Here is a 12,944-nt window from a genome sequence, read left to right as displayed (position 1 = left end):
CCTTGACTTCTACAGCCCTGAAAGAAATGTGCTGCCAAATCCATCTTTAAAGAATAAATAAAATGCTCACAAGAAACAGCAAAGCCTGATTAAAAAGCAGATTACTGATTTAAAATAGTCTCAGTGTGTTTTACATTTGAAATCAGTAAAGATTAGTAAAAATGTCATCTATTTCAACTGAGCTGCTTTTCTGTGAAGATCTTATTGTAGGTGCAGGAAAGCAACGGTGTTTATCAGAACCATTAGTGGGACACAGAAAGTGCGCATCCATCAGCCGGGAGAGAATCTCCGTGCTCCCTCTCCTGTCATCCTTGTTTACAGCAGGGCCGTAGTTCTACTTGGTGGTGCTGAAATGTTCTCAAATGCTTGGCGATCCTGGACTATTTTAGGATTGTCTTCCCCCATTTGTGTCTGTCCCGCAGACTTGAATCCCAAATGACTGCCGACATCCAGACCATCTTACAGTTGCTGCAAAAACAAACCACCGTGGTCCCCCCAGCCTACAGCATGGTAACCGCTGGAGCTGAGTATCAGAGGCCCCTCATCCGCCTGATGAGAACCAGCCATCCTGTAGCATCCATCAAGACGGACAGGAGTTTCAGTCCTTCCTCACAAGTGAGTGTAGACGTGTGAAACTGGGAATCTCTCTCTCTGGGGACCGCCTGAATCAGAATCATCCGGGGTGCTATGGGAAAAGAGGTTTCTCATCCCCGTCTGTTTCTGCTCGATTAAAATTGCTGGGAATAGCCCCTGTAATCTGCATTTAAACCAGCTCCCCACTAATCATCATGTTCATTTCAAGTTTGAGAACAGTGGACTTAGAGGTACTTTTTTAAAAAACATTAGCATTTTTTTTCTAAGAAAAAAATTCTTTTCAAGAATCAATCTGCTTAAGTTTATATGTGGTAGAGCTTTCAAAGCCAATAGCCCTGGGTCCAAAAGGCACTTCAGAAAAAGGTCTGTCATTTGCTCTGGTGACAAGAGGCACTCTTGTGCAGGGAGTCTGGGAGGAGGGGGAGGAGAAACAGCAGCTGTCCAAAGACCTCAGGTTCCACGGCCAACAGACTGGTAATCTCATTTGTGCACAACACATGACCAGAGATCTCTAAACTTTTCTCATCTCCATCATGGTAAGAGGAATATTAAGATGTCCTTTATCTTGCCTCTGAAGACCTCTAAGGCCTTTTGAATTATGTTAATATGAAAAGTCTAACTCCCTTGGAATTCCACTTAGGAAATTATTCTTTATTACTTAAGCCCAATAGCCAAACTGCACCTAAGAAAGGTAGACCCAAGAGCAAGGATTTCCTAAACAATCTTGTAAAACTTTTATAGAAGTTTAGAAATTTAGTGTAATATGTTCTGGGAAATGAAACTACATTAATAACAGGGAAATATGCAGAAGGAAAACACTGCAATCTTTCTGAAATATGAAGTAGAAATTTAATTTCTCTAAGTAGTTTTGAATGTCTTAGATCTTGTAAAACCATGTACTTTGTTTTCAGGGGATTTAAGTAATAGTTTCTGACCAAATGATGAAGTTTTAGAATATAGGTGAGGTTCAGTGGGGTGGAGAACAGAGCCCATGACCAAGAAGGAATTCTTGAGACATCTTTGGTGCAAAATAGTGGTTTATTAGAGCATGGGGACAGGACCCATGGGCAGAGAGAGCTGCTGCCCCAGGATGTGAGGGGTGGCAGGTTATGCAGGATGGGATTGGGGGAGGTAAGGAAAAAGGGAGTTTTCAATAGAACTTTCATGTGCTAAAGAGGACCTATAAGATACTGGATGCCTTGAGGCCTTGTCATTGTCAAGGTTTTTCCCTCTAGCAAGATACTAACATTAAGCTAGTTCGGAGATTCTTAAAGAATGTCACATATGTCCCACCCAGAAGTGAGGGTGGGGGAAGGTTTCAGGGTGTCAGCTTTTGCTTTGTCCTCAGCCAGCCTTCTGTTCCCTCATCATTCCCCCTGAACACTTTTGACCCTTAAATCTTTAAGGTTGTTGAAGGTGGATGGTCTCGTCTTCTGTAACATCTCCCTGCTGAACAGGGGCGTAGAGTTGTCCCTACCTACTGGGGTCAACACTGGTCAGTTGGGGAATGTGTAGGGGAATTCCAAAAGACAGGGGCAGCTGGATCCAGGGGATACTGCTCAAGTGATCTTCCCAAGTGGAAAGGATCATCTGTGGAGGATATGGCAGCAAAGGAGTCGACACCAGGTGGGGAGACATGGGAGAAAAACAGCAAAACATGATTAGTATAGCAAAAAGAAAATGAAGCTCAGATTAAGTTTGCTAGTTGACAAAAAACCCTTTTCCAGTCCAGGAGTTTAATCATTAAAGGAGAGAGAGACTGTTTAAAGGGCCAACTTGAGTATGTCAGAACCCAGAAATATTTTGTGATATTCTGGAACATATACATAGTATTTTGTTTTTGTGGTAGCACAACTTCCACCTTGTGTAGCAATTAAAACATCCAATGCCATTATATTTTGAAAAGCTCCTTCACATTTGTATTACCATAGCATTTTAATAGAGAAATGTTACTTTGAAGATCATTTAGGTAAGAGCTTTCATGTGCCAAACATCCTCCAGTCTCAAAGAGGAACAAGATGGATGCTAGGTGGTCATACTAACGTAACACAAACTGTGTCCACCATTGTTTAAATTGGGGAGATTAGCTGGAGTAATGATGGTTTTAGTAATGCATCCATGAATCCAGGCAAATTCCAAGCTTCAGCAAACTATCTACCCTGGAGGAATCCAGGGCCACAGGTTAGTTCCACATATCCAGTGGGTTCCATTTGGAGCTGGCCATCTGATGCCAGGTCACCTTACCCAGTCTGTAGCAATCTAGTCAGTAGCCCAGAGTACTATTATTTGGGAACATGTTTAAACCAACTGTTATTTGCATTTTTAAGACAAATACATTTGTATTTAATACAAATACATCTGGTCGACTAAAGAGTAAGCAAGATCAATAACCTCTGAATAGTTATGCTCTACAGAGAAAGAAGTACAGTGGTCAGATTCAAGCATACAGGAAACTAGGTTTAAAGTTTGACAAGATTTAAGTATTATTTCTGGCATATCTGTAAGTGTAGCCCAGTATTTAGTAAGTTGTCCTCCATCATCCATTGGTGGCTGTTGGTTTCTAAGACATTTTGGACCTGATGTGAAGTCATTACACTTAGGGACTATCCCATAGTGAGCTTTGAGGCTCCTTTTAGGAAGGCTGTTCTATGCTTAGCTAAAGCCTTTGTTTACAATTGTACCTCAGTAGGGGTGGCTTCTAGGATAAATATGACTAAGGGGTGAAACCATTAAGGAGCCCTTTGAGTAGTCCAGCCTTAACAATATTCTAATTACAAAAGATCACTGGCAAGTAGGAGTAAACTTGTCTCAGAAGCGTATCCTCAAGTGCATCATCCAGTCCAATCATAAAGGAAGTGGAGTCATCCACGATCTCCACAAGTCCATAGTCAACCCTATGGAGTGGGGTATGCTCTGGCCTTTAGGAAATTTCATTATCCTATTCACACAGAATTGGTCATGGTGATAGTTATACAATTGTTGGGAGAATCAATCCCATTTTCCAGTTGTTTAATCATGTGCCATGGGGTCCTGTTATTATCCCCACAGAATAAAAAGCAAGAAGATCATCTAAATGAGCTATTATGCAACTTCTCTGAAGTTTACCTCAAGTTGTCTAGCTTAGGTAAACAACAAACATTTAAAGACAAATAAATCTAGAATTTAACATCTACAAAGGTGTTATTAAAACATAATTTTTCTCTCTAAAATAACCCTCATTTCCAGAGTTAGCCAAATCAGGATGAATTTATTTGAAAAACAAGTCCAGTTTTAATAGACTTGGCCTAATTATTTACATAAGCTCAGCAAGAACAGTGAATGATCATATAGATCTTTTAGAATATGCTTTGCTGGAACTTCTTGTAAGGAATCTCTAGGTTGAACTTTTAGTAGCATCTCCAGGCCAGAAGCAAAGCCATGTACTTGCCATCAGACATGCCTGCAATACCTGTAGATTTGGGTGAATTCTTCCTCCTGAGGTTCCCAAAGTATCTTGAGGCTCCTGCACTTGCCAGGAAGTGAAATTCTTTACTCACCTGGTGAGGTTGCTGGGAACTCTGTAAGCAAGGTATCAGGCCAACAGTTTCAAGGGGCATTGTGGCTCCAGGTTTCATAAAGTCAACTTCATGCTGTCTAGTCATATCTGAGTCTATGCATGTCTTTCTCAAATACAACATTCCAGTCAAAGCCTTGGTAAAACAACCAATGTTTCCAATAGTGTCCTATTATAAGGAGAACAGATTCTTATTGAACTTATGCAAATGACTGATTGCCATGGAAAAAAGAATATTTACAGAGAACTTTTGAGGTTCAGAGGGTTCATAAAGAAAAGTTGAATGCTTTGATTTGTTTACAAATGACTATTTTTACATTTCTGCAAGTCACAGATAAATAAAATTTTACTTAGTGTGGAAGAGCAAACATTAGAGAACCAGCAATGTCTAAAATAAGAGACACAACACTATAACCTTTAGTTCATTTAGTCCCATGTTACTAATTCTGGTTTAGTTTGAATGCAGCTTTAGTTAGTTCTGGAAATTCTTAGCCATTTCAGTTTTAGGATTTTCAATATACTGAATACCTGTATTAGTCCTGAAAGTCCTTTATATGAATCTCCTTGAAGATAAAACTCATTTTACAAAACTCATTTTACAAGAGAATTAGAACAATTATAAATGACAAAAAAACTCTGAAATGGACATTGTTAATAATCTGATTCGAGAGTTCGCTATGATACTGCAGACAAGAAAACTCAGTTATCCTGCAACCTATTGACACATAAACACATTTGACACTTCAAAAGCCAGAACCAGAATGTAACTTAACAAACAAGCAAGTCTAATTAGTCAGGACTTTGTTCAAGATTTAAATCTTGGGGAAGTTTGTTAAAACCCTTTTAAAGCACGTGCCTGAATAGGATTACGGATGATAAGATCTGATACAGGCAAAATCTGGAGAATGGCTTTTCTGGGCAGGCAAAGAGTAAACTATTTACATTTTCTTAACAGCAGATCAATTAATCTAAGAAAACTTTGTCTTTTTGAACAAAGAGAAAGCAGACTTTCGATCTTATACCAGTGTACTTTAAAATCCATTTATTTCAATCTTAGTCCATTCTGACCACACCTAAAATTCTTTTTCTGAAGATTTCCTGTCACAAATCTTCTACAGCTTTCCTTTGCATTCAGGTTTTGTCCCAAGCCATTTCTTTCTAAACAAGCATCTCATTTAGAACAAAATTACCTTTTACCTTCAAAACGCATTTCTTAAGGTATCTCCTACTTCTCTGCATACAGAGTTGTTTCCTTTATTTCCATCGGTCTTAGTTACAGTTAGCAGAATTTTGTATTCTTAGAAACACCTTAGTCTCTAGTCAGTTAAGTATTAACTAACTGTGAACTGTTACAACAGAATTCTTTAGATGGCAAGTTTGTGACTCAGTTAAGCACAAAGCATGCTTACCAACAGATTTAAATATCCTTATAGTTTCTTTGCAGTAAGAAGTCAAAAGCACATACCTATGTCCAGTAATTGATGACTTAACATTTTATCTTATTTGAAAGACCTAGATGTCCAGCAAATTTAATTCATTTGGTAATGAATTAACTAGCTAATATGTTAGGAGGGGGTTTACAAGCTGACCCATTCAGGCAAACACATTCAGCATAAGGCCCTTAGGTAGGGGTCCTGGTGTAAAGCAATGAAGGCCCAGGTATGAGCAATGAAGGTATCCTGGGTCCATTGGCCCTGTTTCCTGCAGAGGAGCTCTGATAGATCCCACTGAGGCCATGCAGTGTTACAGGAGCTCAGTGCTTTGCAAAGTTTTGCAATGCAATTTGCTTCCACTGGGTTAAAAGGCACTCCAAGGTAGAGTCCTTGGGAACTGAAGAAGCCTACTGAGGCCACGCTCCCAGAAATGACAGTCCATTACCAAATTACCAAATGAATTAATGAATTCATTAATTCATTTATCATCCCAGCAAAACATTAGTTTCAGGTTACCAAAAACTTTGAAAGCTATATTATATTAACAATTACCCATGAAAACTGAGCCAATTAACCATCAGTTTAGTCATCACTTAGCTAACAAATTTCAACAAAGATAACATGAACTTATTTGACCTTCAGTAAACCTCAATGGAATAAAAGTTTCACATTTACTGCTGGTAACTTAAAAGACGTGTCTATCTTAATTAAAACAACAAAATTAACTTAGTTTAATTACTGATTTACGTTCCACCTGGGCCCATCCATTTTCAGTTTTTACCTGAGACAAGAGTGGGGAAATCTGTGGAGTGGGAGGTGTTAGGTTCTCCTTTGGCAGTGAAGGGAGAAGGAGCCATGGTGCAGGAGGCACTGAGGATGGTACGCAGGCCAGTTATGCAGGCCCACCCAAGGTGGCAGAAACAGGAGAAGGGGGAGACAGAATGCTGTCAGAAGGCAGAGAAAGGGTTCCCGGTTTTAGAGCTCATCAGCTGCAACAGAGGAGGAGACGCCATGTTTTTCCACCCACAAGGGGGCTTAGAGGCTAAGCAGTTCACAGTGGGCCAGAGAAGACAGGTAATTGTCCCAAAACAAAGGGAGTTTTGGCAGCTGCTTGGGAATATTCCTTAAAATCCCTGTCCCGAGTTAGATTAACCACAGCTGGCTCCAGTTATAGCTGTTAACACAGGAAATGAGGGAGGGAGAAGCCCCTACATATATTAGGAGGGACAGAGAGAGAGAGAAAGTCAGAGTCCCCTTTGCTAAGGATGGCCTGCGTATCCTCCAGGAACCTGGGTTTACCAGGAGGCAGCTTAGTTAGGTAACTATCATCCAAATATGTTAGGAGGGGGTTTACTAGCTGACCCATTCAGGCAAACACATTCAGCATAAGGCCCTTAGGTAGGGGTCCTGGTGTAAAGCAATGAAGGCCCAGGTATGAGCAATGAAGGTATCCTGGGTCCATTGGCCCTGTTTCCTGCAGAGGAGCTCTGATAGATCCCACTGAGGCCATGCAGTGTTACAGGAGCTCAGTGCTTTGCAAAGTTTTGCAATGCAATTTGCTTCCACTGGGTTAAAAGGCACTCCAAGGTAGAGTCCTTGGGAACTGGAGAAGCCTACTGAGGCCACGCTTCCAGAAAAGAAGGTCCATTACCAAATCCCCCCTGACTTCTGGGTGATGTTCCATGCAGAACATGTCAGAGATTGTCGTGTGTCAAAAGCGACCAGCGGCGTCCCTCAAATGAGACATCACTATTGATCATGATCCTGCCTTCCCCTGGGAATGCATTCCTGCCTTAAAAGGCCCTTGAGGGGTGCCGCTGCCACTCCCCTGTCCCATTGCATCCCAGGCTGTCGATGGGTGCCTGGTGAATGGACTAAAATGCTGTGCTGTACCATGCCATCGTCTGTCCTGAAGGTTTCATACTGTTTTGCCATTTTAACCCATGAAAAATACTAGAAGAATTTTACAAGAGGAAATTACCCAATTTTGTAGTTCTAAGTAGTTAGTAGAGGACACTGATAAGAAGCAGTAAAGACTGAAATCTGTTATGGTCTAAGCAATGTTCCAACACATGTAGTCCTTATAGCCAACTTCCCTAGGAAACATCCCCGACTGGATTTTAATTCAACCAGGTACTGGTTTCGGCCAGCTCCCAGTGGAGGTCCAGCGGCCAGAAGTGCTAGACCAGGGATGTGGAGGGGATCACATCAGACCAATCAGGAGGAAAACTCATAGGGGAGTCTTAAGATTGGCAGCCATCCTGATGACTTAGGTGGCTGTCCGGTGCCCAAGAAAACAATTTCATATAAGAACAAGAATAGAGGGGGGCGCCTGGGTGGCTCAGTGGGTTAAGCCGCTGCCTTCGGCTCAGGTCATGATCTCAGGGTCCTGGGATCGAGTCCCGCATCTGGCTCTCTGCTCTGCAGGGAGCCTGCTTCCTCCTCTCCCTCTCTCTGCCTGCCTATCTGCCTGCTTGTGATCTCTGTCTGTCAGATAAATAAATAAAATCTATAAAAAAAAAAAAAAAGAACAAGAATAGAGAGAGGGCATCAAGTTTCTGGGTCTTATTACTATTCCGGCCAGGGTACTAACTTCCAGCCAAAAGGCAGACATTCTCCTCCCCTTAGAGTAGCCACAGGCTAGAGGATTGCAAACTGAGCAATCGACATGAAAGTGTTCTAGTAAGACTGCACCCCTTGAAAAGCCCTTGAAATGAGACTAAAGAAGGAGGAGAGAAAGTACTCCCCAATTTTACACCGAAGCTCAGAGTCCAAATGTAAAGACTCAGATCCCCACGTTTGGGTGCCAAATGATGAAGTTTTAGAATATAGGTGAGGTTTTAGAATATAGAAGTTTTAGAATATAAGTGAGGAGTGGGGTGGAGTCCAGAGCCCATGACCAAGAAAGAATTCTTGAGACATCTTTGGTGCAAAATAGTGGTTTATTAGAGCATGGGGACAGGACCCATGGGCAGAGAGAGCTGCTGCCCCAGGATGTGAGGGGTGGCAGGTTATGCAGGATGGGATTGGGGGAGGTAAGGAAAAAGGGAGGTTTCAATAGAACTTTCATATGCTTAAGAGGACCTATAAGATACTGGATGCCCTGAGGCCTTGTCATTGTCAGGGTTTTTCCCTCTAGCAAGGTATTAACATTAAGATAATTGGGAGATTCCTAAAGAATGTCGCACCGCCAGGAGGGTGGGAGAAGGTTTCAGGGTGTCAGCTTTTGCTTTGTCCTCAGCCAGCCTTCTGTTCCCTCATCACAAGGATGAGTGATATTTCTTCATTTTTTTTTTCTGTCCTCCTTACACTGTTTACTCACCAAATGACTCATGTTTCTGATTCCAGTTGTCTCAGATTTTGAATTAAAATTGATTTATTGAATTAGAACTCATCTGGAAAACTCAATGTTAAATAGTGTGTGTGTGTATGTGTGTGTGTGTGTGTACATTTTGTTTGTTTGTTTTAAAGAAGAATCTGATCTGGCTTCAGAGTAAAAGTTCTTAGAATGGTTGTTTAGGACAAACTGATGCCCAACCTCCAATGCCTTGACCCATCTTTGGTCGGGAAAGCTTGGTCACTATCACTGGCCAAATATAGATTAATGAGGAAGTTAAATGTATTTAGATTTTGTGAATATAATTTTAGAAATCTGTCCAAATGAATTACTAAAAAAAAAAAAAACATGTTTTTCTTCTCTTTCTCTCAGTGTCCTGAATTTCTAGACCTTGAAAAATCTAAACTTAAATCCAAAGAATCCCTCTCAAGTGGGGTGCACCTGAACACAGCTTCAGAAGACAACTTGACTTCACTTTTAAAACAAGACAGTGATCTCTCTTTAGAGCTTCACCCGCGGCAAAGAAAAACCTACCTTCATCCAGTTAGGCATCCTTCTTTGACAGATTCATCCCTAAGCACTGTAGGAATCTTGGGTCTTCATAGGCATGTTTCTGATCCTGGTCTTCCGGGGAAATAATCATTTTGTACTATTTACTCCACATACAATGTAAGTGCTTTTAATGGCTGTTTTCCTTTTTTTGTATTTAAATCCTCTCTACTTGACTCAGGGGCTCACAAGGTACCATTATATGCAAAAGTACTGTATATTTTCCTAAATTGAAGCTTGTATGGTAAAACTGAGCAATTAGGATGTAAATATACATATGAACTCTTTTGTTCCAAATGTTGAAACTGCCAGCATCTCAAGGCATCTTCTTCGTATTATTTTTTTAAATCATGTGCATGTTAGGGAACTCCAGTTTCTCTTGCATGGAGACTCCTACTTACTACTTTTACTAGCCCCAGTATTTTGTTATGAAAATGCCTTCCAAGCAAGTAAGAAACCAAGGAATAACATTGTTCATAGATGCAAATCAGGTGATCCTCAACTCATGGACGTTCCAGGGGAAGGAAGGGAACTTAGTCACTTTGAGAACAGATACCTTTCTGTATGGAGATGTTTATAGTTAATTACATTCATTTCACCGCACTTAAAAAAATTCCAAAAAATTCTAAATCTCTGATCACGTAGGGAATCATCTCCAAATACATGAATATGGGCCGGCTTCAGTGAGGACAAAAAGGCCTTTCTATTTATGATTCTGTCTCTGACTTCATTTACAAACTACCTAAAATATTTCTCACTGGCACATTTCCTTGAACATTTAGAAACAAGTTTTTTCCTCATTTTTCGTTTTCTTTTCTTTTTTTTTGAGGGTGGGGGAGGGAGTCTTGTCAAGAACAGCTAAAGCATGACTGACACAAGCTGATATCCACAACTTTCCTCTGATTCATATTTTAGGGCTGTGCTGAATTGGATCAAAAGAGTGGACACACAGAGTTCTTTTTTTTAAAAATGTGAAACTTAGCAGGTGTGCATGGCAAAACTAGCTTCCATTAAGTATATATTGTTCCATGGTTTTCTTATCCCAGCTGTGGAAAAACAATGTGTTTTTACCTGCCTGTAAAGGCAATGAACACACCAGCAGTAAGATTTAAGTTTCATTTGGTTACTCGAAGACATCTGCTAATCAAAGATTAAATGAATATGTGTTATTTATGGACTGGGCTGAATATATTTGGACCCCAGAATATCTGAACATGCAATGAAATATATTTTAATATCTTCAACTGTTAGATTTTTTTTTTTTTTTGGAGGGAGGAGGATATACATGCCTCTCATAAACTCAGGATACAGAAGAAAAACTGCAAGAATCTGATTAGTCAATTTTTAGTCAAGTTTTATTTTTCAGTTCATTTGAGTACAATTTTAAACTTACTATGGACTGATCCATTATACCCTTTCCTTCAAAAATTTTGAAATTTTTTGCAAGTTTCTTCATTCTTTAATAATTTTTACACTCACATGTATTTTTAAAGAAATATATCTGTGCACATTATTAAATGGATTAATTTCTATCTCTCCAGGATAGAAACGTAATCTATTGACTTACCTTTACCTTTGACACTATTAGTTTCAAATACAAGCAATTCATTTAAATTTACAAAGCTATTGCACTATTCCAAATATGATTAAAGTGACTTTAAGTTGCTCCCTATATATTTTTAAATGGTCACATGTGTGGGAGGCGATCTGTAGGCATGAGCAAATTCATATCCCTGCTAAATGTTTGAAAAAAACAAAACAAGTATGTATGGCAAAATGACCACACCATTCAATAAAATACAGAACAAGTTCAACTAGCTTCTCAAACCCTGTGGTGTTAATGCAGATACAAATTTAGGGACTAACTAATGCTGTCCTTCCCTCGTTCAACAAACATTTATGGGTGCCTAGCAGGGGGGAAAGAAATGGCTAACTTTGATTCAGAGGACTATTTAGGGATTTCGTGACCATATTTAGGCACATTTTTGCAGCTGCAACAAATTTCATAAGGATTGCCAGCCTAAGCTCCAGGGAAATTCAGAATGACTTCACCAGAAACTTCATTTGTAGGGAGTGAAGATGTGGCAGGTGAGGAATTTAGATCTGATTGTTGAATTAATGAATGCTTCAACTGTGACACTGGTATGACATGCATAAAATTCAGCCTTCCACATAAAGTCTCTATACTTTATAAAAACTGAGCATGAAGGAATGGGAAAATAGGGAAGAGTGTACAAGCATCCCGCTTTTTAAATTCGAGCATGACACAAACCATCTTCCTCTTAAATCCCTAACATGAAAGAATCGCTTGATATTACAATCTAAGTCTCAGAGAATTGGACAGGATTAAGAAGGTCCCCTCTTACAGAATATCACTTTAACAAGAGCCTGAACAATGTAAAGATGTGGTTAGTTAGGCAGAGATGTCAGAGGCCCCATTGTTAAAATGACTTATGGATAACCAAAGCAATTCTCATAATTTACAAAATCCATCTCCTTGTCCCAGCCAGAGGTCTAATGCCTAAATCACGGTCACTTTCCCCACAGGCTGTAGCAAATAGCCTGAGCCCTCCAGTGTGGGGACTGTCCTGAGAGGCAGGGTTAACTGCCATAGCCCGTCATAGTAGTATGGTACTGCCTCTCCTTCTAGGGAATTAGAAGCACTAATGTAACTCCTTTTGCTTTCCACCAAAAAATAAAGGCTCCTAGTTCCCAGGCCTAAATAAAACGCCATCTGAAATCTGAAGTTTATCTGAGTGAGATGTTTCCTGCTGTTATTAACTGCTGGGCAGAGAGCTGGAAGTATCATTTTACCCTATAGGGGGGTCTCATATTCTAACGAGTTAAGGGAAGGAGGAATGAAAAGTACTGAAGCAATGTCCTTGCAGGATTTTTATAAATTTTTTTTTAAAGATTTTTATTTATTTGTCAGAGCAAGCAAGAGAGAGAGCACAAACAAGGAGAACAGCAGGCAGAGGGAGAAAGCAGGCTCCCCACTGAGCAAGGAGCCAGATCCAGGACTCAATCCCAGGACTCTGAGATCATGACCTGAGCTGAAGGCAGACACTTAACTGACTGAGCCATCCAGGTGTCCCAGCCTTGCAGATTTTTACATTAATAATCACTCATTTAACAAACATGAGAAGGTAGGGGCAAATTTGGGATAGCCTAGTTTCTTAGATCCACGATAACGGATTGGTCATCAAAGATGAATTCCCCCACTGTTCAGGTCAGAAGATAGAAAAACCAGGTCAGGGCATAGCAGCACGTGGTATGAGGTTGAGTATGTATGTATGAGACTTGCTTACAGGTCTTTCTGGAGGTTTGTCTTTAACAATGGTTCCAAAATGCCTAAAAGAACAATCTCCTTAACCAAATGTTATTTAAAATCCCAGCATATATTATGAAAGGATAAAATTTATCACCTCACCAGGATGCCTAAAATAATCATTCTTACAGTATCTTTTCTTCGAAGGCT

The 12,944-nt window shown here is 40.1% G+C and overlaps 1 protein-coding gene across 4 annotated transcripts in view; it reads left to right on the top strand.

Moving 5' to 3' along the window:
• The window catches only part of KCNH7 (potassium voltage-gated channel subfamily H member 7), a 486,469-nt gene extending 474,040 nt beyond the window's left edge, over window positions 1-12,429 (top strand). For all 4 annotated transcript variants that reach the window (XM_044242214.1, XM_044242213.1, XM_044242215.1 and 1 more), the window contains 2 exons: window positions 423-615; window positions 9,290-12,429. In XM_044242214.1, the coding sequence (XP_044098149.1) occupies window positions 423-615; window positions 9,290-9,556 (460 nt within the window). In that variant the 3' untranslated portion in view covers window positions 9,557-12,429. The remainder of the gene's footprint in view (window positions 1-422; window positions 616-9,289) is intronic.
• The last annotated feature ends 515 nt before the right edge of the window (window positions 12,430-12,944 follow it).

Source organism: Neovison vison, chromosome 3 (genome assembly GCF_020171115.1).
Source record: "Neovison vison isolate M4711 chromosome 3, ASM_NN_V1, whole genome shotgun sequence".
Classification (NCBI taxonomy): domain Eukaryota; kingdom Metazoa; phylum Chordata; class Mammalia; order Carnivora; family Mustelidae; genus Neogale; species Neogale vison.
This window is presented reverse-complemented; position numbering and strand designations above follow the sequence as displayed.